This window comes from Trachypithecus francoisi, unplaced genomic scaffold (assembly GCF_009764315.1).
Source record: "Trachypithecus francoisi isolate TF-2019V2 unplaced genomic scaffold, Tfra_2.0 Lachesis_group5, whole genome shotgun sequence".
Taxonomy (NCBI): Eukaryota; Metazoa; Chordata; class Mammalia; order Primates; family Cercopithecidae; genus Trachypithecus; species Trachypithecus francoisi.
Genome location: NW_022681470.1, coordinates 24,353,801 through 24,377,958, shown reverse-complemented (window position 1 = coordinate 24,377,958; position 24,158 = coordinate 24,353,801). Strand labels below are relative to the sequence as shown.

Here is a 24,158-nt window from a genome sequence, read left to right as displayed (position 1 = left end):
ACTGTGTGTTAGAAAGGGGTGACACGAATTTATCAACCCAGAAGGAGGTGACATAAGGGAAGCTGGGCCCAGGTTGGCGTGTGAGGAGAGCTGCACAGCAACAGTGCCAGTGCAGATGCAGTGTGCCCTGGTGCCTGGGATGCTCTTTCTAGGATATGGCCCAGAGCAGGCATGACAGAAGGAGCTAGGCATGAAGGGAAAGGTTGGACCCAGAACTCCAGCACGGATCGGGTGTTCAGAGCCCGTGGCATTCCGTGGTTGGGAGTGGTGACCTCTGCTGTGACTTTTCCATTCTCACTCCAGGCTGGAGGCATTGTCCTGGGCTGAACTGTCTCCTGAAATTTCCATGTTGAAGCCCTAACCCCTAGTACCACAGAATGAGACTGTATTTGGAGGTAGGGTCTTGACAGAGGAAATCAAGTTAAAATAAGATCATTACGATGGGCCTTGGTCCCACCTGACTGGTGTCCTTATGAGAAGAGACGAGGACACAGACACCCACAGAGGGAAGACCACGTGAAGACACAGGGAGAAGATGGAGAGAGGCCTCAGAGGGAGCCAGCCCCGCTGACACCTCCATCTCACATTTCTAGCCTCTAGAATTGCAAGGAAATAAAGTTCTGCTGTCTAAGCCATCCAGTCCATGGCACTTTGTTACAGCAGCGCTAGCAAACTAATAAAGGCATTGAACTTGGCCTTGGGGAAGCTGCTTCTGGGGCTGCCCCCCTCCTCATCCCCTCTTCACCCCATTGTACCATGCACGCTCCCCTCACCCCTCTCCCTACTCCATTGCCAACCTCACACAAGCAGAACCATTGGCTCCACTCCCTGCTCTCTGCTTAATTGATGCTTTTGTTTCTAAACCTCAAAATGCTTAACCAGACAGAGGGTAGTCCCTATAGCTCCTGGACTTTGGCCTTGGCTGTGGCTGGAACAGAGCTCTTGGCTGAAGGGATGGGCAGCGGTCCGTCTGGTTAGAGAGCACAGGCCTCCTGGTAGGCCTCTGGCGTACCAGGCCAGAGCTGGACCCAAACCCTCGAGAGTCAGGAAATCCTGCCTACCCCCTGGCTGGTGGCCTCAAACACAGCCTCTGCTTCTGAGTGAGTGGTCTGGGCCTGGCCCAGCCTGGCCTCTCATCTGTAACAGCTGCTCAGAGCTTCAAAGGGAAGCCACAAGAAGAGGAAGAAGCAGAGGCCAGAGGGGAGGTGAACGCCCTACAGCTTGACCCTGCCCCCACCCCAACACATGCACATCTGGGCTCCAGAGCACCTGCTTTTCTTTGAGGGACCAAGCTGTTTCTGGACATTTCCCCATGTTTTCCAAAACACAGCGGAAACAACACCTTGCTTGCATCTGTGGAGTCTTTTATACTCTTTCCAAATCCTTAACTCTGAATTCATTATCTCATTTAATCCTCCCAATAAGCCAGGCAGGGATGAGATGATCATCCCGGTGAGGCCCCCAAATCTTGTGCCACTGATTCAAGATCCCACAGCAATTCAGTGATGGGATTTGGTCCAGAGCCTTGAACTCCTGTTGGCCACTCTGCCTAGCTTCCTCCTGCAACCTGTTAATGCTTGCTTGGTTCCTGTCTGGCACACACATGGACACACACAGTGCACCTTTACAGCTGTCCTAGAGGCACAGGTGAGCTGTTTATTATTACGGACACAAGACACCCAGGCCCTGGTCTGTCTGTCCTTTAAATGTTACGCCTACACCCAGGCATCCCCATTAACACACAGGTCCCTTGGAACAATGCTGTCCCCTCCCTTAGTCGTCAGCTAGGCCTTAGAAAATGCTTGTCCCTGTGAGGAAGGGTCCTCCTCTCAAACTCCTTTCTCTTTCTCTACCCCCACAGTCCCTTCTGAAGCCCAGCTCTCCTGGTCCTTAGTCCATATGAATGACCAGCCTCCTAAAGGCCTCACACCATGCTCTCTCCAATCCATTCCCTGAATCATGGCCAGAGCCAACTTCCTGAAATTCAAGTCTGGTTATGTAACTTTCTGCCCCCCCAGCACTCTGGGAATAAAACAAGTGATGAGGCTAAGCTGTGGTTTTTGAGAGCTGTAACACCCCATAATATCATCAGCCACACCAAATACATATTCCGTTTTAGGCGAAAAGTATGCTTGTTATACAAATAACAGTGTCAATGCTAGCCCTTTGGACTCTCCCCTTGCAATTAGACTGTAGTTCCAAGCGCCTTCTGTGTAGAAATCCTGGCACCTCCCGGATCAAGTCCTGAAGAGGTTCTCAAGGTCTTGCCTGGCTTACCAACTCAATCAGGTTGGACCCCGTACACTGTCCTCTTTCATGCTATTTCCTCCAGCTAGAATACCCTCCTCTTCACCCTTCAACTATCCATTCCCTCTTTGTCCTTCTGGATTGAGCTCAGGTATCACCGCCTTTAAGAAGCCTTTCTTTCCCCCAGCCCCTCCCCACTCTGGGCAAGATACCCAGGTCGTACTCAGATCTGTGTTCTGAGCATAGATCTCTTAGAATACTTAACCAAACTGTTTCAATCACTTGTTATCATTCTGACCGTCTTACTAGACTGCAAGCTCCCTGAGGGCAGGATCCAAGTTTTATTACCTTTTGTGTCCAGAATTCCCAGGACAGAACCTGACATAGTGGGCACTTTAAAAATATTTATTAAGCAAGTGAGTGAGTGATTGCTTCTACTCCCAAACCCAGGCCATTCTTGCTCAGGACTTCAAGGGATTTCCTAGAGGACAAACCCATCACTCTCTAGAGTTCATCCCAAACCCTCAGGTGCTCTGCCTCCATCCCTGACTGGTGGGTGAGATTCTTGGTGTCCTGGTGTCCCCAGGCTCACTGTTGCCCGCACCCCATCACTGGTATGTAACTTCCCCCATCTACAGCTGCTCCAGCAGGAACTACCATATGATTGCTTCATTTCCAGGGTGTCCACACCCCTTTCCTGTGCTACCCTCCTGTCCGCTCCCTGCTGGTGGAGGGGGAACCACAGGACTTGCTGGAATGCACTGGGAGGAAAGGGCTCTTTGCTAAACAGGCTTAGTGGAGGGCTCTCACCTCACATCTCCCTGGCACATCTCGCTGAGCCTGCAGTTGTGCACACCAGGTACATACAGTGAGCCTTTGCAAAAGGAAGGAAGGCCAAGGCCGATTTGGCAATGCTCATCAAGAGACATTCATATCCTTTGACCTCATAATTCCACTCCTGGGAATTGGTTCCAGAGAAATAATTCAAAAGAAGAAAAAGGATACATGTACTGTTTATAGCTATGTTATTTGTAATAAGGAGAAAATAAAAGCAAATGCCATGTTCCAAAATAGAAAAATGATTAAATAATTATGATATATTTGTATAATGGAGTGTCATGAAGACATTTACAATGAAAACATGACTATGAGGAACAAGAATACTGACCTGGAAATAATGTTAAGAGAAAAGATAGGGTACAGAGTTGTATATACACTGATTACAATTATGTAAGAATTATGTATTTGGCTAAAACTAATAAAGATATGGAAAACTGGAGGAGTTATATTATGCAGGATTGTCTTTTTATTCCAACTTTAAAAAATAATAAGAGATATAATTAACGATTTCAAGAAAGCAAAAAAAAAAAAAAGAAAAAGAAAATAGTTATGTTAAGATGATGAATTTCAAATCTTAAAATATTTAAGATTAGCTTAATTTTAGCTAATTAATATTTTAAAACAAAGTGACTAGAAACTAGAGAAAATGTCCTGAACAGAGTCCTAGGGCTTTCTAGAAAGAATTTTTATTGGTTGTGGTCTTATCATTGTTTTGTTTTATTTTATGTTTGAGATAGGGTCTTACTCCGTCACCCAGGCTGGAGTACAGTGGTATGACCACAGCTCACTGTAGCCTCCATCTCCCAGGCTCAAGCAATCTTCCTGTCTCAGCCTCTGGAATAGCTGGGACTACAGGTGCACCACCATGGACTGCTTTTATTTTATTTAGTTAGTTAGTTAGTTAGTTATTTTAGAGATGAGGTCTCACTGTGTTGCCCAGGCTGGTCTTGAACTTCTAAGTTCAAGCAACTCTCTTGCCTCAGCCTCCTGAATAACTGGGACTACAGGTACACCACCATGCACTGCTCCTTTTTTTTTTTTTTTTGTAGTGATGGTATCTCACTATGTTGCCCAGGCTGATCTTGAAAACCTGGGCTCCAGTAGTCCACCCTGCCTCAGCCTCCAAAGTGCTGAGGTTCCAGGTGTGAACCACCATGCTTGGTCCCTTGTTTTAAAAATAAGAACATGCCTCATGCAGGCCTTCCCAATGCATGGGCTATACATTATTTGCTGTGGAACCCACAGCCTGATTAATGCTAAAAGCACTTAAAGACATGTGCCTAATGAACAAGTAATGCTGTTGCCTCTACCCCCTTCTCTCTCTCTCTCTCTCTCTCTTTTTTTTTTTGAGATGGAGTCTCACTCTTGTTGCCCAGGCTGGAGTGCAATGGCACGATCTCAGCTCACTGCAACCTCCGCCTCCCTGGTTCCAGTGATTCTCCTGTCACAGCCTCCCAAGTAGCTGGGATTACAGGCATGCACCACCATGCCCGGCTAACTTTTGTATTTTTAGTAGAGATAAGGGATTTCACCATGTTGGTCAGGCTGGTCTCTAACTCCTGACCTCAGGTGATCCACCCTCCTTGTCCTCCCGAAGTGCTGGGATTATAGTGAGCCACCACACCTGCCTCTACTTGCTTCTCTACTTGGCTACCACTACCCCAGCTTTCGGGCTATGCCCCGGAAGTTCCGAGGATCCTACTTCTCTTGAGGCGTCCATTCCCTGAGCTTGAGAAAGAGCTCTGGAAAGGAGGGGGTCACACAAAGGAGAGTCCTGGGGAGAACGCCTAGGCAGGATTAGAAACTCGAGCATCAGGACAAATAGCTATGGCATGTGGGGCTTAAAACCTAGATGACGGGTTGATAATTGCAACAAACCACCATGGCACATGTATACCTATGTAATAAACCTGCACGCATGCATCCTGGAATTGAAAGTAATATAAAAAGAAAAAGAAAAAAAAAGAAACTCTACGTCTCACACAAAATTGAGTCTTTCTACTTCTTTTTCTTCTTCTTTTTCTTTTAGAAAAGTGTTAGCTTATGGTCGGCTATAACTCCCAAGCCCTCTTTCACTGTCCTTAGCCTTCTTGGCATTCATCAAATGTGAGGGCTGTCCCGAGCTGTCCTTGGCCTGCTTCTCTCCTTATAGCCGCCGCTCACTACCCAGGCCTGCGGTGAACCACTGCTGCGCAGATGACCACCCAGCTGCCCCTCAGCCCAAACTCTCCAAACTCCACTTCTGAATTTCCAACGGGGTGTCCTTTCAATGCCTCCGCCAAAACTCAGCCTCTTCCGCACCCCCAATGAGTAAAATTCCCCATGCTCCTAGATGGAAAATGCAGTCATTCTGATCGCTTTCTCTCTAACTCTGCCCCTGTGACAGTCTCCAACCAAATACCAACTCTGCACTGTGGATTCTTCCCGCAGCTGGTTTCACAGCTTCATTGTCTTTCCATTCTCAAGGCCACCTTTCAGCGGTGCCTTGGCCTCTCAACTGGTATTTCGGCTTCTAGATTAATCAGTGGCCCTCCAGTGCTCCTTCCATCGCGTGAGCCCCACTCTGCAAGGACCTTCATTACAGACTGAGGGAAGTAGGCAGCATCAGTGCTGTCTCCCTAGTGTGTGCACCACCTCATTGCATCCAGTCCTTCCAACAGTGCTTACCCTCCCACTCCCCATCCGCCGTGCACACACATGTGCACCCATACCCACACGTGTGGGTTAAGAGGTCCTCCACCCTGATCACTTAGGGCACTCATAGTTCCCCATGGGCCTCCTTCATTTCTTCTCATCACACTAGCTTCTCACCACCATCCCTTTCTTTGCCCCTTCATTACTAACACCTGTTTTAAAAAATTCTTCCTAGTTTTTGGTGGCCACTCTGATGTCACCCTCTCCCAAGAAGCCTTCTTCAATTGCACAAGTTGAGAATGTTCTTTCTCTGTGAAATTCTCCAGCCTCATGGTCTTGTTCCTTATATAATACTTTAGCATATCCTGTGCCCTGCTTTATCTGGGGACACATCTTATCTCTTGGCACCACCAGTACTAAACCTCCAGCTTATTAAGATACTGTCTTTATATTTCACTCCCTCCAGGAATCTAGACAGCATCTCTCATACAGTAGGCCCAATAAATATTTGTGGAACAAATGCATGCATATTTCTAAGCCAGGTCTGTCCTATGCTGGTGCATGAAATTTTCCTAAAGTTAAGCAGAGGATTTTACATTCATCCCTGTTTAATTTTATTATGTTGGTTTTGGACCAGCATCCCATCCTATATAAATCATTTTGAACTTGAGTATGTCACGTAGTATATCAACTGTCCCAGCTGTGGGTCATCTGGATTCTTTCTATTTTTCATCCAAGTCATTAACACAAATGTTTAACAATCAGGGTCAAGGATAGAGCCCTGTGGCCTGCCACTGGAGACTTTCTTCAGGAAAGACCTGGGGTCCTTAATCAAAATACTTTGGGCAAGGTAGTTCAACCTGCACTGAATACATCTTGTCAAAAAATCCTTTGTAATACAAGTAACGTGACCACATGAGAAATCAGAATACCGTTGTTGGCATAGGAAAGCACTCAACTCCTTAAGCCCAGTCGGAAAGATCAGGACTGATGTCAGCTTAGATAGGGAGAGGGGCTCTGGTTTGAATGCTTAGCCTCTTACTGTTCAATCCTTGCAGCTGTTTTAGCAGCCTCCGAATCCCACGCTGTTCAGCTCCATAGCAGGGGCCTCCCCACAGAGGTGTGAAAGGTAAGGAATTGTCAGGGTACAGGCAACCCAGGTATGTGAGGAGAGGAAGTGGAAGGGAAGCTCTACTCCAGACTGCTCTCCTTCCCATTTCTTACCTCCTCCTCTCACTCATCTACCACAGTGAACCCACCAAATACACTTGCCATCTACTCTCCTTCCCTCCCTTTCTTTGAAATTTATTTATTTATTTTATTATTGTTATTATTTTTTGAGATGGAGTTTCACTCTTGTTGTCCAGGATGGAGTGCAATGCTGCGATCTTGGCTCACTGCAACTTCTGCTTCCCGGGTTCAAGCAATTCTCTTGTCTCAGCCTCTCGAGTAGCTGGGATTACAGGTGCACGCCACCATGCCCAGGTAATTTTGTATTTTTAGTGGAGACGGGGTTTCTCCATGTTGGTCAGACTGGTCTCAAACTCCTGACCTCAGGTGATCAGTCTGTCTGGGCCTCCCAAAGTGCCGGGATTACAGGTGTGAGCCACCGCGCCCAGCTGAAATGTATTTCTTGAGCCAAGGAGACTCCCTTTTTCTTGCAGGTCTTGGCTGCCCATAAGCCTGACACTTGGATTTGCTATTCTATGCCCAAGGCTCCCCTAGTCTCCCAGGTTCTAGTACGGATTTATGTGGGATACTGTTCCAGCATTGCCCCCAAGACCCAGCCTCCTACAGAGATTTACCGGCAGAGTTTTGCATGTAGGATGCAGTAACCACCCCTCTGTGAAACTCTCAGGCTGGAGAAGAACTTCAGACGTCCTCTTGTCCATCCCGTATCCCAGTCAGAGCTGCACCAAAAGCCCAGAGGCTGTTCTCTTCTAAATGATTATAAAAGCCTCTTTCCTTAATCAATAAACAATTACGTTACACCTAATATGTACCAGGCACTAAGCACTTTACACAACCACTAACTCATTTACGCCTCATAACAACCCTATCAGGTAGGTGTTATCATTATTTCCATTTTACAAATGGAAAAACCAAGCCACGGAAAGGTCACAAGCCAGTAAATGGCAAAGTCAAACTCAAACCCAGCCATATGGCTCTCTGTGCTCTTAGCCCTTAAGCTATTGTGCTGCCTCCCCATGAGGCATATGAAGCCTGCATTCCTGCATCTACTCGCAGGATGTGTTGAACATACATTATGCTCATCACAGGCTGTTAGGACCTATGATGGGGATTTGCAGAGCTTATAGTTTAGCTGACCAGATACGGGAAAGTACTTTGAAAATAAAGTGTGGTAGAAGTGTAAAGTATTTTTCCTATTACTGTTGCACAGCTTAGAACTTCCTTTATGCTATAAAAAGCCTCTTTGTCCTATATTGGAAAGGTTCAATTTGCTCATATGCACCAATGCCACCCTCTTTGCCTTTCCTTCTGCCACCTTCCACTAGGCACAGAGAGTGCCAGTGCTTTCTTACAGAAGACACACTCAGGATTGTTACAATTTTTCCACAATATCAGTTTAATAAATACTAATAACAGCACCATCATGCGTTTGTGAAATCATTGAACGTTTCAAGGTACTTTCATAAGATATTTATTACATGCATGATCTTACTTCCTTTTCAAAGTAACCCTGGAAAGTAGGTAAAGCAGGTGTCAGTTTTACAGAGGGGGGAACTGATCGGGATCCTGAGGCTAGTAACTGACCCTGAACCTAAAACCCAGGATTGATGGTCTTTCTCTGCATGGCATCCCCCTTGGTCTATTACAAATTCAATAATGAGGCAAAGGAAGCCTTAAGGGAGCAGAGGGCAGTCTGTTGCTACCATTTCTTCAACTTCTACTGCCTAATTCCAGTGTTACTCACAAGCTTTCACCAACTCCTTCCTTAGGGACAAAAGGTAGGGCTTATATACAAGGCTTATGGGAAAGAATGGTGATTCTAAGTGTTATGTAACTACATGTAGAAAAAAGGCATAGATTCCCTTTCACCAAGGAGGAGGGCGTTCCAATCAAAAGGTGTGTGGACAATTCTATGCTGCTCACATAGCAATAAAGACGTCCACCTCCCAGGAGCCACCTAGGCTATCAGCTGTAACTCCTGGAGGCATGGTCCATGGAATTGGCTGTTCCAGGGCTAAGAGGCTTGAGAAACAGTTTAAACAGAGGCCCTTAATGGTTTATGTTTACATTTCTCTGATATGTTTTCCTGCATATCTGCACCCCCAGCTTCTGGTTCAAACCTACTTGCCTCTCTCAATCACCCCCAAAGCACGAAGAACAGTTGACATCATTGAAAACATTATTTGTGCTTGTGAAGCAGTTTTCATTTCAATCTGCAAGAACATCTCTGACCACAAAAGCTGTGTAAGACTCAAGCGAATGAGCCCTGAGTGGTGCAGATAAACGCTTTCTCCCTCAGCTTTTCCCCCCTTGTCAGCCTGAAAGACACAGTCTTACTTCCAGACACAGCTCAAAGATCACCTGCTTTGTGAAGGCTTCTAAGACTCCACCAGGCCACTAACAATGTGAAGTACTTCTAGCTCTCATCATTTGGAGTCCATGAGTGGATGGTACTTTCTGCCCCTGTGGTTAAGTGGAGCCACGTGGATAGTTAGGAACCTTCCAAGAGAGAGCATTTAATGGCCAGTGCGAGTCCTCCAGAACTTTCCTTCCTTCTGCCACGACAATCAGCAAAGGGGTAACTGCTCCCACAGCTTAGGTCTCAGAGGGAGGACAAGCAATGACCCAGAGCAGAGCCCAGCCAACCCTCAACAGACTTGCCACAGACGTGAAAAGTAAACCTTTGTTGTTTTCAGCCACTAAGATTGTGGCATGGTTACAGCAACACTAGCCTGTCCTGTTATTTATGAAACAGGACCGTTTACTCACTGCCTTTTCAGAACCAATCACACTGTTCTGTAGTTATTTCTTTCATTTATGTCCCTCTTTACCTTCAGACTGTATGGATCTTGAGGGCAAGGATTGTGTTTTATTATTGTTATTTTTTTAAGACAGAGTTTTACTTTTGTTGACCAGGCTGGAGTGCAATGGCGTGATCTCAGCTCACGGCAACCTCTGCCTCCCAGGTTCAAGCGATTCTCCTGCCTCAGCCTCCCAAGTATCTGGGATTACAGGCATGCACCACCATGCCCGGCTAATTTTGTATTTTTAGTAGAGACGGGGTTTCTCTGTGTTGGTCAGGGTGGTCTCGAACTCCCGACCTCAGGTGATCCACCCACCTGGGGCTCCCAAAGTGCTGGGATTACAGGTGTGAACCATGGCACCCGGCCAGGGTTGGTCTTATTAATTCGCATTTGGTAGCTTCTTGGTACATGTCTCTAAATAAATGAATGAAGGGATGAATGAAAGAATAAGATATGTGAGAATAGGATTTTATAATCTTGCTAGGCATGATCCTTTACAATGGTGGTGGTGATCCTAGATAATCTTGAGTGGCTCTTTCCAGCCTGCTTACACTGTAGTTATCTCCCTGAAAAGGGACCAGATGAGTTGGGGGTGATCCTCATGGCTTCATGGAAACGCTCCATGGTGGCCTAGAGACAGACTTTCCCTCCCAACTGCGGCTCTCTGAACAGAGAATTATAGCTGAGACCCAAGCCACTAGGGGTATGGATGACGCAGCTGTGTATACGGTCTACTTAAGAGGCAGGAAATTAGTCACACAACAGGTGTCAATAAATATTCCTTGGTAATTTGCACCCAAGGCACTAGTGGGGGCTCGCAGGGTGGTTATAATATAGCTTAACAATAACCCAGGATTCACTCCACCAATCCCCAAGTCCTTTACCTCTATATGGATAACATGTTGCCTGTGATAGTGGGGTGAGTAGTGACCCCCTAAAAGATATGATAATTTCCTGGACAGGCACAGTGTCTCACACCTGTAATCCCAGCCCTTCAGGAGGCTGTGGTGGGAGGATCACTTGAGTCTAAGAGTTCGAGACCAGTCTGGGCAACATAGTGAGACCTCGTCTCTATTAAAAATACAAAAATCACCTGGGTGTGGTGGTGCATGCCTATAGTCCCAGCTACTTAGGAGGATGAGGTGAGAGGATCACTTAAGCCCTGGAAGGTTGAGGCTGCAGTGAACCATGATTGTGCCACTGCACTCCAGCCTGGGCAACAGAGCAAGACCCTGCCTTGAGAAAAAACAAACAAACAAAACATATGCTCACTTCCCAATCCCTGGAACCTGTGAATGTTACCTTATGTGCAAAAACAGTCTTAGCAGAGGTAGTTACCAATTTTGAGATGAAGAGATCGTTCTGGCTTATTAACGTAGGTCCTGATCCAATGACACAGGTCCTTATAAGAGACACACAGAGGAGAAGGTGCGGCAAAGATGAGGCAAAGACTGGAGCGACGTGGCCACAAGTCAAGGAAGCTGGCAACTACCAGGAGCCAAAAGAAACATGGAATGGAGCCGCCCCTTGAGCCTTAGTGTGGAATGAGGTCCTGTTGACACCTTGCTTTTAGACATCTGGCCTCCAGAACCATGAGAGAAGACGTTTCTGTTGTTTTCAGTCGCCCAGTTTGTGGTAATCTGTTATGGCAGCAGCCCTTGCAAACTCACACACCTGCCAACTCCAATGGCATCAGATTCTCCACCTGGGCAGCATTTCCGCACTCTATAGCAGCCTGGAGTGCCAGGCATCTCTTTGAGTCTCCCATTTGTTTCCACAAGGAAGCCAAGCATTTGGAATCATCCTTGTTCTTATCCTCTCCAGTACTTAAATTCAGGCCTTTGTGAGGGGATTCAGGCATGACTGGACAACAGGGGCCAAGGGGCTCCCCCAGAAAGACCCCTTGAGGGCATCGGAGAAAGTAAGCCTAGTAGAACAAGGCGTGGCGCTGCAGCTAGGGTAGCTGGGCCCTCCTCACCTCAGCTCTGGGTCTCTTGGCATTTGTTAAAACAATGAGAATGGGCTGGGCATGGCAGCTCATGCCTGTAATCCTAGCACTCTGGGAGGCTGAGGCAGGTGGATCACCTGAGGTCAGGAGTTTGAGACCAGCCTGGCCAACAAGGTGAAACCCTGTCTCTACTAAAAAATACAAAAATCAGCTGAGCACAGTGGCAGACACCTGTAATCCCTGCTACTTGGGAGGCTGAGGCAGGAGTATCGTTTGAACTGGGGAGGTGGAGGTTGCAGTGAGCCGAGATTGTATCGTTGCACCCCAGCCTGGGAGACAGAGCAAGACTCCATTTCAAAACAAACAAACAAAGAAAAAACAAACAATGAGAATGAAAACGGTTCTTCTCCCTATCCACCCTATCCCCACAGATAGTGGTCCTTGCTAGGGAAGACCTAGAGAGCTGAGCACTACTGTGTGGAGGACTTCAGAGAGCCAAGAAGACAATACACAGAAATGCAAAGTCAATAAAGTCATCATTTATGAGTCCATTTAAACAGATAGATCAAAGGCACCCTAGTGTGCTGGGAGTCAGAAGACCTTTTTTTTGTTTGTTTTTTGTTTTTTTTGTTTTTGCTTTTCGTTTGTTTGTTTTGAGACAGAGTCTCGCTCTGTCACCCAGGCTGGAGTGCAGTGGCGCGATCTCGGCTCACTGCAAGTTCCGCCTCCTGGGTTCACGCTATTCTCCTGCCTCAGCCTCCTGAGTAGCTGGGACTACATGTGCCCACCACCGCGCCCGGGTAATTTTTTGTATTTTTAGTAGAGACAGGGTTTCACCATGTCAGCCAGGATGGTCTCTATCTCCTGACCTTGTGATCCGCCCACCTCAGCCTCCCAAAGTGCTGACATTACAGGCGTGAGCCACCACGCCCACCCAGGACCTTGGTTTTAACTCTTGACTTGGCTACTAACTGACTTTAAGTATGTTCAGTTTCTCATCTTTAAAATGAAGGGGATGGAAGAAATTGCTATGGTTCTTTCTTGCTCTCAAAACTCCAAAGTCCCAAAAATGAATTTGGAAAAATCTTCCTGTTTTGCTTTAGGTATGGGCAGCAGTTTCACCCACAGACACAACTGGAGCCTTTCAGAAGTCTTTTAGCTGTGCAGAGGAGGGCTCGGCGTAAACCTGTGCCAGGCCTTACAAGCCCCAAGCCTTGAGCTGGCTGGCCTCCACCGTGGCCTGGCCGGAGCTGGAGGAAGACTGGCCAGGCTGAGGGGCATGTTGTCTCCCTGAGAGCCCACATAGGCGCTGTGGGGGAAGCCAGAGTTTCTCCAGAGCAAGAGAAGAACAGGGGTCACAGGATCCCACTCGATAGGGTAGTTTCAAAAGGTTCAAATGTTAGAAGGTTGGTAATTACCTTCTAGACCCTGGGCACATTATTTAAGCATCTCAAAGCCTCAGCATCCTTTCCTAGAAGACTGACATAATACGACTTTATGAAGATTTAAAAAAATGAATTTGTGCACAGCATCTATATATAGTAGGCACTCAACAAGTGGTAGTAATTACCATGACAACAAGCTTTAGGTCTCTCCCACACTGACATCGGTGTGGCTGCTCAGAAATGAATTTCCCATTATTCATCACAACATCTCTAAAGCATGACAAGCCAGGAACCTGAGGCCTGGGAATATGCTTCAGATATGGAGGTCATGGTGGATGGCCCAGCAGGGTGGGAAAAGTGTATGTTTAGCTCATGTGTTGGAATGAACTATATTGAAGGTCTAGGGTCTAGCGGGGAGGCTCAGAGGAGGCCCAAAACCTGCTGCGGCACATTGTGAGATGCAAATGCTCTGTGACCTGTGGCGTGGGTGTCTGGATTGTGCAATAGCAGCCATAAGGCCCAGTGGCACTGCTTACTGGGTTGGGGCTGCTGCTCTACAGTCCACCCTGGTGCATCCCTTGGCTGCCTCTGGGCAAGCAGGAGACACGCTGGCTTTTCAGGGGGTGTACAGGGTGTGTGACCATAGTGGAAGGAATGAGCGGGGCTGCAGGTGGAGGTGTGAGTGGGAACAGAAGAGAGGTGTATGCGTGTGTGTATGGTCTATTCCTAGAGCCCTCTTTCTGTCAGAGGAGGTAGGAGGACTTGGGGTGGCTTTGGTGAGCTTGACCAAAGGCATTCCCTTGGGACCTGGAGCCTATTTCAAATCAACTTCTCTAGCTGAAGCCTTTGGGGCAGGCCCCAGGCAGACATGTGGCCGCCATTAGATTGAGGTCTCCTGTGTTCTGCACCCTAGGGCTGCCAGGAGGTGGGGGAAGAGCAGCACTTGTAGAGGAATCCCCAGCACAGGAAGCCAGTTTTCTCTACCTTGTATTAGCGGAGCTTTTGAACACCCACGTACCTTAGAACTTATCAAGATTCTATCTTGCATGTTTTTATGTCATGTCATTTGGGTATATCTTGTTTCCCCAAATAGAAGAGAGCTCTTTTTAGGGCAGGAACTGCAACTTACATTTCCTGTACTCCCTACCTAGTCCTCAAATGTCTTTATCTTGCTTTATCCTCCAGGGATGAACTACTTATTATCTCCCATGCACACCATGCTGTTTCTTGCACCAGTAGCTTTGCTCTTGTCACTCTCTCTGATTGGAATGCTCTCCCCAATTTTCTGCCCTTGGTTAACTCTTACTCACCCCTCAAGATTCAACTCAGAAATTATTTTTAGCAGGAAACCTTCCCTGAGCCCCAGGCTGATGTCCCTCTTCTGTGTGTGTAAGCTCTCATCCCTGCTCTGCAATAATCTGTTTAGGTGTTTGTCTCCCCTCTTAGACTGCAAGTTCTTCAAAGGTCAGCAAGCTGGTAGATATGTACCCCTTTAGATCCGCAGTGCCTGGCAGGCAGTAAGGGCTCAGTGTGTGCTTACTGACTCTAACTAAAAAGCTAGTGCATGGCCCAGGCGTGGTGGCTCACACCTGTAATCCCAGCACTTCGGGAGGCCGAAGTGGGTGGATTACCTGAGGTCAGAAGTTCAAGACCAGCCTGACCAACTTGGTGAAACCTCGTCTTTACTAAAATACAAAATTAGCCAGGTGTGGTGGTGCATGCCTGTAATCCCAGCTACTTGGGAGGCTGAGGCAGGAGAATTGCCTGAACCCAGGAGGAGGCTGCAGTGAGCTGAGATCGTGCCACTGCACTCCAGCCCAGGAAACAAGAGCAAAACTCCTCTCAAAACAAAAAAAAAAGAAGAAGCAGCAGCTAGTGCCTGGCATGCTGTGAATCGTTAACGATTAATGATAAAAGATTCAGCCTGGGAAAGAGTAGTGATTGCTATCCCGAGGCCAGGAGGTTGGCCCTGGCATGGTACAAACAGATTCAAAACAAAGGGCTGGAGACATCTATGATGCTGACTCGAATTTTTCGCTGGGGATAATGTCTGTTCCAATGTCCAGAATTTCTCAGTGCCCCCATCTGACAGCTCCAGCTTGGAGGCTTCTAATACTATTCATTAAAGATAGACTCTAATGGCAACTCAGAGGGGTCTCTTACAGAGGTAAGGGCCCTGCACCCCTCTTAGGGAGTCACTAGGATTTGGAATTGCACTGGCTGGAGGCCCTTCCCATGGAATAAGATTTGATCCATCCAAATAAATGGCTCTACAGGGTGAGCCTCACGGGCTTAGCCATCTGTTTCCACGATTCCCAGGAGATAGGTATTCAGGAAGCCCCAAAGGAAAAAAATGGCAGGCTGACTGCCCAGAAGACCAAAGAACCAGGAGAGTGTTCATTCGGGTCTGGCTCTGGTGATGAGCTTCAGGAGATTCCTAGGGCAATCCTGTCGATGGTGGCAACTTAGTGTTCATCCTGTGTCCGAAGCATTACTGAAACTTTGATACTACAAGAACTGTCCTTCTGTCTTACTTCTGAAGGCTTGAGCTGAACTACTCCTCAGGTAAGAGAAAATTGCAAGCTGTTGGCTTTCCCAAAGTCCAATAGTGCCTAAATCCTCAGGATACCTCTTGGTGAGTTGGTTTATCCCTTTACCTTATGGCAGAGGGCAGTTAAAAATTGTTTTATTTCACCCAGAGCTCTGAGATTTTTAGATTCTAATGAGTTGAATAGGGGTGGTAAGGCTGGCTCCACAGACTTAAATATTATTACTGGAGGAAAGCGGAGCTGCCTTCAGATTTCTCTGGAACCAAAATGCTTTCTCTTGCGGCCCTGATAAGATTACCGGGCTGCTGAGCCGCCAGTGTTCAGATTTCCCACGGAACCGCGCGCGCCAAGCTCTGGCTGGCCGTGCTGTGAGGAGCCACGCTGCGGATCGGGCTCTGAAACCCGACTCCTTTCCAGGAATGCACACTCACCCCCTCCTGTGATAGGGCCTGGGCTGGGCCCTTAAAGTCTCACTCCCCAAATTCCCCCTGTCGTCGCAGTCCAACAAATGGAAGATGTCTGCTGAGTAGGGGCCAGTGTGACAGTGAGGGTCCCACAGAGCACGTGGGAGCCAGAGAAGAATGTGGGGTATTTTGGCATGCCACAAGTCCACCGAGCCAAACTCTAGCTTTAGACGCTGTGCAATTCCTAATTACGGCCCATCAGCTCCAACCAGCAGCCAACATATGGCTCAGGGAGAGGGTGGGTGGGTCAAAAAACAGCGAGGTTGTGGGTGTTTCTCCTAGTGTTTCACGGTGAAACATCAAAATAATCTTTTTAAGACTTGGATTCGTTACATGTTTCTCTTCTATCTCCTAGCCCATAATTTTTAAAAATGTGGTAGAAAATGTTTACTGAAGTAAAAAGATACGGATGAAAAAGTAGGTTACAAAACGAACACATCATATACACCAATATGTACACACACACACGCACGCACACACACACAGACTCTCATCATAGTAATACTGACAGTCTGTGAGAATGAAAAGACATGAGAGCTCCATAATTTTTAAGTAACATTTAAAATACAAGATCCAGTATGTAATAAGGGCCCAATAAATACTGAGTAGGTCCATGAATGACAAATAATATCTGGGAAAGATTTGCAGTTACCCCAGAGAAAATGATTCATTTATTGACTCCACCTAAGTTAGAAATTCATGATTTTTTCAGTGCCATGATGTGCCTACAATTTAGTTGAACAAAGGATTTAGTTAGTGAAAAGTATACTTTTTTTCAAGTGACCTCAGGCTATTGGCAGTGCACACAATTTATATTTAAGCGACCAAGAATATTAATTTAAATGTGACATCCTACGCCTCCAGCTCCTTCTTTACACACCTCTGTCCTCTGGGTTCCTATCCACAATAACATCACCTATTATCTCTTCTAGAGGAGAATCACATTTATAACATAACAGGTTTGTATTTCTTAGGGAGTGGTGGACATTCTGCTTAGAACAATCAAAACCAACATATCTAAACCCTGCTTGTCACAAAAAAAAACCGTGATCTTTCTACCGTCTTCAATATTTGCTCATGCAACAAGCCTTTCTTGATGCCATTAGGCTCTAAATGTATAAGACATGGCCCCTGCCCTCAGGGAGTCTTCCAGGGTGACAGTCAGGGAGGCTGACAGTTCCATTTCTGCCTAGTGTTCTGACAGGGCTTGAGCAAAGTGCTCTGAGAGTGCTGTCGAGTCTGGGGGCATCACGGAGGCTTCCAGAGGTGGGGACGTTTGAGCTACAGACCGAGAGGAGAAGGAGTTCCTTATTTCTGCTAATCATTTATCAAGCAAACTTTTATTGAGAAATTATATGACTATACGCCAGGCACTGTGCTCATTCTGGAGACTCAAAGACCAATGAGACTATCCCTGCCTGCAGAAGGCTTTGTATGGAGCTATAAAAGTTGGTACTGCCATTTTCCCTGGCGCCATAGAGAACTTCACTCTTCTGGGCAGCTTGGTGACTTCTGACTTCCCTTCCAGCACATGGTCTTCACTCTTTTCCACCTTCTCCATTCTTATTGTATCCTGAAGCCAGAATATACCTGGACTCAAAAAGATGCTTTCTCACCTGGTTCCCTTGCTCACTCCATGAACTGGCATTTTTGCTTTATCATCCCTGCTACATCACTGCTGCCAGCTGCCTCAACACCTCTCAGAGTTTCCTACTGTCCATGGAGCAGAATCCAGGGCCATACAACTCTGGCCTTCAAGGGTTGCAGATGGCCTCTGCATGAATTAGAAAAAGCCACCCGTGTGAGGCTCAACTAGGCAAGGAGATTTTGTACGAACAAAAAGTAACCTTTTCCTTCAAGTGACTTGGATTTCAGCTCCCACTCACCCACTTAACTGGGCATCTACTATACTCAGTGACCTTGGATTTATCTTATTACTTTCATTTTTTTCTGTTACTGCTTTCCTACCTTCCTTCCCAGCCGGTTGGACAAAGCTGGCATGTTCTTCCTGTGCCCATTCCTTATACCTTCTCCTCCTCACCCACATCTTTCTTTCAAGGCTTCTTCTGAACCTAATCTAGTCTAAACTGCAGAACTCATGATCTGCAACAGTATTCAACTGGCACTTATGCATTTGAAGATTATATATATGACAGGATATAGTCAGTCTCATTCCCTTTATTGGGTTGTGAGCTTTTAAAAGGCAGAGATCAGATGGCATCTATACTTTGTTTATTCCAGAGGGCTTTATGAGGGCTGCAGTAATGATTGATGTTGTTGATAATGGTAACAGTGACTTTAAAAAAAGATCTCTCAAAGACTTCCAATGGGTACATGAGCTTTAGAGAATGAATGTTGAGTAACCCTTGTTGGTCTGGTTTGGATTCCTAATATTGAGAAGTAACATAACTTCATTTCTTTCCAGATATAGTAGCCCTTTCATGTCCCAAAGGTGAGTTTCACCTCTCAAAAGAGGGTTTTACTCTGAGATTTTCAGAAACCCCCAAATCCCACTCCTGCATAACATGCTTCACCATGAAAAGTTTACTTCCTGGCTAAGAATAGTCACTTCCCTGGCCCCTAGGTTTCCTCTTTACTTTCTTCACTAGCAGTTGCAGGGTTTTTTTGTTTTTTTGTTTCCACCCTCCCCCTCCAGGCATTTTGACAAAGAAACTTCAAAAGCAGCCACTGTCCAACCAATAAATCGACACCCTGCAATAGATGCAGGGTGATTTGTCAGGCTTCTGGCTGGCTGAGCGATTCCCTCCCGCATCCCTCCCAAATCCTAGCACGAGAGTGATTTTGGTATCTTGGTGGAATCCTGCATAAGTTACTAAACATCTTGATAAGGGAGGGCCTTCTCTTTTTTTGCAATCCCCTCTACCCCCTAAGCCACACAGGAAGTTGCTCAGCTGATAGTTTCAGCGCCTCTGCCATACACTATTCCTTTCTCGACTGAGGGGGGAGAAAGTGCCTCTGTAGAAGGAGACCCTCCTTGTTTTCCTAGAACAAAGTTGACACTTGCATTTGGCCCTCCAGTAGCAACCTGCTTGAAGTCTAAGAGTTGCTTTCCTCTTATCTCCAATCTGTTTCTTCAAGAGGTTAGACAGGTCATACATCATAGTGAACCTGCAGCCTGGGGCCTAAGGCACTTTGTACACTTCCAGAAGAGGGAAGCCACTTCTAAAACAATATCTTAAGGAGCCTTCACCCAACCCAAGAAGCTGGGTGTTGCCTGGGCCATTTCCCTCCTCTGCCCTGAAGCAGTGGCCAGCTCAGAGAGAACCCTGTTGTTCTGTGCTTGTGTGATCTTGGGTGGATGTGTGCACGCCACCTGCTGAGCTTCGCTGTGTGCATGCCTCACCCCCAGCCCTAATCTGCCTGAGCTTCCTGGCCTTGCAAATGTTTCTATGGAGGGTCCATCTTAGACTCCAGTGGTTCTTGCACTCTATAAAGTCTCCTTGAATGTAATTCCCTGTTCCTTAAAGACAACTGGTTGGGCTGGATGCCTGGATACAGCTCTGTGATTTCTCTAAAGTACAAATTTATTGCCCCTTTAGAGAAGTCATGAAGCTTTGCCGGCAAGCACAGAGTCTAGCTTACAAAAGACAACCAGGACCGGGAGTGGTGTGGCTCATGCCTGCAAATCCAGCACTGTGGGAAGCCAAGGCTTAGAGGATCACTTGAGCCCAGGAGTTCAAGACCTGCATGGGCAATATAGTGATAACTTGTCACTACAAAAAAATTTAGAGCTAGCTAGGCATGGTGGTACACACCTGTAGTCCCAGCCACTTGGGAGGCTGAGGTGGGAGAATCCTTCGAGCCTGGGAGGCAGAGGTTGCCGTGAGCTGAGATTGTGCCACTACACTCCAGCCTGGGTAACAGAACGAGACCCTGTCTCAAAAGAAAAAAATAAAAAGACCACCAGGGCCCAGGCACAGAGCCTGGAGCAGGGAAGAAATAGCGGGGTTAATTGTGAATCCTGATTGCACTGACCACAGTCTAGTGAGCAACACAGGTTTCCTTTTGAATATGAGTGGGAATCACCTTTAAAACTAACATTAGCGTCTTCTCAAAAGCCCCTGGTCCTACTAAGATTGACTTAGGGCTACATATCAGGTCTCATTTTCAAGGGGGAAAGGTAGGGAAGCCTCAAGATGTGCAGAAAAGGGATGTGGGGAATACACCCAACTGCTCCTCTGCTGAGTTTGGAACAGAACAAGGAAAGTCCCCAGACCTCCTCTCAGCAGGCAGAGAAGTGCGGGGCCTCGCTCTGGCACAGCCTGCATATGTGGCCAGCATACCTCGGGACACACAGCTTCAGAGGCAGGGGTGTCCAAGGGAGTCTTAAGTTTTATCAGAAATAATGTCATTCGACTGATTAGTGAGGGGAACTTTTCAGAAAGTTATGGAAGAAGATGCGACAGACCCAGGAAGGACTTCAGAAACAAGAGGACAACTGGACTCTCTAAAATGCCACTCCGAAAGCGAAAAGGGAAGCCCACAGACCCACGAAGGCGTGCTGGCCTCGTGTTGCCAGTTCTGTTTCCCTTTCAATACTCATCTCTTCAGATTCAAGGGCTTCTGCCTTCTTGCAAAGTTTTTGCTGACACGTTTACCCGTTTAGGAACCTTGGCTGCACCTAACTCTTTTTTTTTTTTTTTTAGCATTTAAGTTTCTAACCAAAATACCCAGGCCTCTAGGAAAGCCCTTTTCCCTCCCTCTGAGGGCTTTCCTTACCAACCCCAGCCTGCCCACTCGGGTGTCCTAGGTGGGACCAGGGATGATCCTCCGGAGTTGGCCAAGGAGGCGTCGGAACAGCAGGCATTTGCCCTTCTAGTTGGCAGCAGCGATGAGCCGCGTGCTCCATGCTCAGAGCAGGGGCAGCCGCCTGGGGAAAGGGCGCCCGGTACCCCGCTCACTGCCCAGCCCCGCGTCCCTCTCCAGGGTCCTTTACCTCCATGTCCTTCAGGTGCCGACTCTGAGGCGGACGCACCCGCTCGCTCGGGTCGGAGCTCACGATCCCCGCTGTCCCCTCCACTCCCTGCCGTGGCCAGTTTCGGGCTGCGGCGGGCACAGGGCGAGTGGGCGGCGGCGCGCGCCCGGCTGCGCTCGGCTGCGGGACTGCCCCGGCCGCGGGGGCCCTGCCCGAGAGAACGAGGAAGGAGGAGGAGGGAGGGAGGGAGGAAGGAGAGGGGAGGGGAGGGGAGGGGAGGGTGGGGAGCGGGGAGGGAGGCCGACGATCAGGGTTTAAATTTAGACGCAAATCTAAACAGATACTGTCCCTCCCAGGGCAGGACTCAAGAGCAGGAGCCACGACTCCATGTGCCCAAACATGGGGACGGGCAGCTGCGGGGCCCCTCTGTCTCGCGAAGTTTCTCAGGACCCTGGGCTTTGCCACGGTCTCAGTCCTCAATGTCTCCCTCCCTTAATGCGTCTTCTTTCTTTTTCCTGTCCCTTCAAGAATTAGAGTCGTCCTTTAATTCTTTTTATTTCCTCTCTTTTCGATTTCCTTCTTCTGTGTCCATCCTTCCTGCTTTTCTTCTTCCTCTCCCTTTTTAAAAAATTGCATTACTGTTGTACCTGGTTTCCCTGCAGTTCTTGGGTGGAGTTCGAGGACCCTCCCTGGTGGAAGGCGTTTGTGTTCTCCCAAAAGAGGAGCCCTTCAGACGGAGGCTTCAGAGCTCAGCTTGGCGCCGACAGGACCATCTTTCCCTTGGCACCTCTTTTCCTCTCCACCTTCCAGGAAAACACTATCTATCCATCTATCCATCTATCATCTGTGTATGAGGAGAAGGAGGAGGAGGAGGAAAATGAGGAATCCACGCAAAGTTTTCCAAACTCCCTGAAGTGATAAATCTTTTCTGCAAATCTTGCTTTGACTGATGCATTCGGTTTTGTCGGAATTTTGGCTCCCACAAGCTGCTTGCTAAAGGGCCTCGTCTCCATTCCTGTTAAATATAGTAAAGGGCAGGATGCTCAACATCTGATTCCCACGGGGCCCAGCATAGCAACTTTCCTTTGGGGCCACCCCCGCTAGGCAGCAAAGAGACCACGTGGGAGGGATGCGGGGACTGGAATCTGCACCAGGGTCGCTCCCTGCTATCCGGATCCCTACTCCCTTCGGACCCTTTGGCAGAGAGAAACAGGAAAATGCCTTCAGAGACCTGTGAGTGGCAGGGTATTGGCTGGGTATATGACGCCTCTGGGTTATCCCACAGCATTCTCACTGGCCCGACCCCAACTCAACCAGGGAGGGGAGCCCCATCAGAGGTGGGCAATGGGACAGGTTATGGTGAGCACTGTGAAGAGACATGTGGAGAAACAGTAGAGAAAGCAAGCTGAGAGTCTGCTCCTGCTACAAAGACTACCCTGATTCTGCTTATCCTGGCACCATCTGTGCACTTTCAGGCACTTAGATTGTTGCTTTGGGTACCAGTGTTAGAAATGTGGCCTCCTTCATGTCCTAGAACTTTCTAAGGCCCAACTTTCTAAAACACTGGCAGCCCTAATGCCAGAATGGCTTCTAGTTCTTTAGCTTAGCTAAGCATAGAGGAAGACACCTGGTTTTAGAAACAGACTGAGGGCTGAATTCCAGCTCTGCTACTTTCTAGCTGTATTTTCTTAGACAAGTCACTTAACCGCTCTGATTCTCATTTTCCTCAACTATACAATGTAGTAGGCACTCTGCAAAGAGTGGCTGTTTTTATAATGCTTAGCCCCATGTACAAGCTTCAGAAATAAGAGCCTGATATTTCCTTTTTTTTTTTTTTTTTTGAGACGGAGTCTGGCTGAGACCCAGGCTGGAGTGCAGTGGTGAGATCTCCGCTCACTGCAAGCTCCGCCTCCCGGGTTCACGCCATTCTCCTGCCTCAGCCTCCCGAGTAGCTGGGACTACAGGGGCCCGCCACCACGCCCGGCTAATTTTTTGTATTTTTAGTAGAGACGGGGTTTCACCGTGTCAGCCAGGATGGTCTCGATCTCCTGACCTCGTGATCCGCCCGTCTTGGCCTCCCAAAGTGCTGGGATTACAGGCTTGAGCCACTGTGCCCAGCCCTGATATTTCTTTTATTTAGAGCCAGGCACTCAGGGACCTAGTGAAAAGAGCCCTCACTCTCAGGAATTAATGGTGAGCCCCCTCCCAGTCCAGCCACATGGCTGCTCAGGTGGGGACTCTGGAGCAGAGTTGGCAATAAGGAAGGGTATTTACTGGTAACCTGCAATGCACGCTTTTGCTTGTGATATTTTCCATTCTTCTTTTTAAAGGTTCAGGACATAGTGATGACTGCATAGTCTACTACCAGGTCTTCTAACTCTGCTCCACAGGGCCTTTTCCTTTCTCCTTCTACCTAGTCCTCCTTTGTGCTCAGAATGGGGCTGCCCCAGCACAGGTTTCTGGCTTCACAAACAGGAGGGCGGAAGTGCTTACCCAGAGGAAACCGTTAGGCCCAGATAACATCACAGTCACCCAAGGTGACTTGCAGCTGCTCCCCACGCCCTGCTCAGGCCTCCCTTGGCTGAGAACAAATGACCACAAAGCAAACAAGCTTGGCCTCCACCATGCTCCTGGGTCCCCATTGCAGAGCTGAATGCTGCTCCAGAGCTATTTGGGCCCCAGACTGGGACTTCTCCTGAGGGAGGGGCTGGAAAAAGGGGAGGGAAGGACCAAGAGGTAGCCGGAGCTGTGTTTCGGCAGCCATGAGTAGGTGTGGTTATGTATATTCCTCTCATCTTCTTCTGTCCCTACAGAAGATCTCCAGGAGCCAGCATAGCAGTAACTCTGCTGATAAACACCCGGGTTTGCTGGGTTATCTGGGATTGTAACTGGCTGCTCTGGGGGCTGGGAGGAAACAACAGCCCAAGGGGAAGGGAAAGTGACTTTCAGAGGAGTTGGTTCCCCTCTCTCTCTGGGGGTCTGGCTAGCTAACATGGAACCACTTCCTTCACTCCACCCTGGGCCCTTACCCTTCATATACCCTGATAGTCAGAACCAGCCACACAATAAGTAGAGGTCATCAGGTAACTAACAATAAGAACACCAGGCTGGGCGCGGCGGCTCACGCCTGTAATCCCAGAACTTTGGGAGGCGAGGCAGG

The 24,158-nt window shown here is 47.9% G+C and overlaps 1 protein-coding gene across 3 annotated transcripts in view; it reads right to left on the bottom strand.

The window, feature by feature from the left end:
• Positions 1-21,900, bottom strand: part of RCSD1 (RCSD domain containing 1) — a 76,142-nt gene extending 54,242 nt beyond the window's left edge. Inside the window, exons 1-2 of one of the 3 annotated variants that reach the window (XM_033196919.1) lie at positions 21,020-21,183; positions 17,679-17,836 (exon numbers count right to left, since the gene is read on the bottom strand). Coding sequence is in view for 2 of the 3 variants with exons in the window: in XM_033196917.1 (XP_033052808.1) it covers positions 21,020-21,025 (6 nt within the window). In the remaining variant the exon portion in view is untranslated. Of the gene's footprint in view, positions 1-17,678; positions 17,837-21,019 lie in introns of all 3 variants that reach the window. The other 2 variants (XM_033196917.1, XM_033196915.1) reach the window with 2 other exon arrangements.
• Between the last annotated feature and the right edge of the window lie 2,258 nt (positions 21,901-24,158).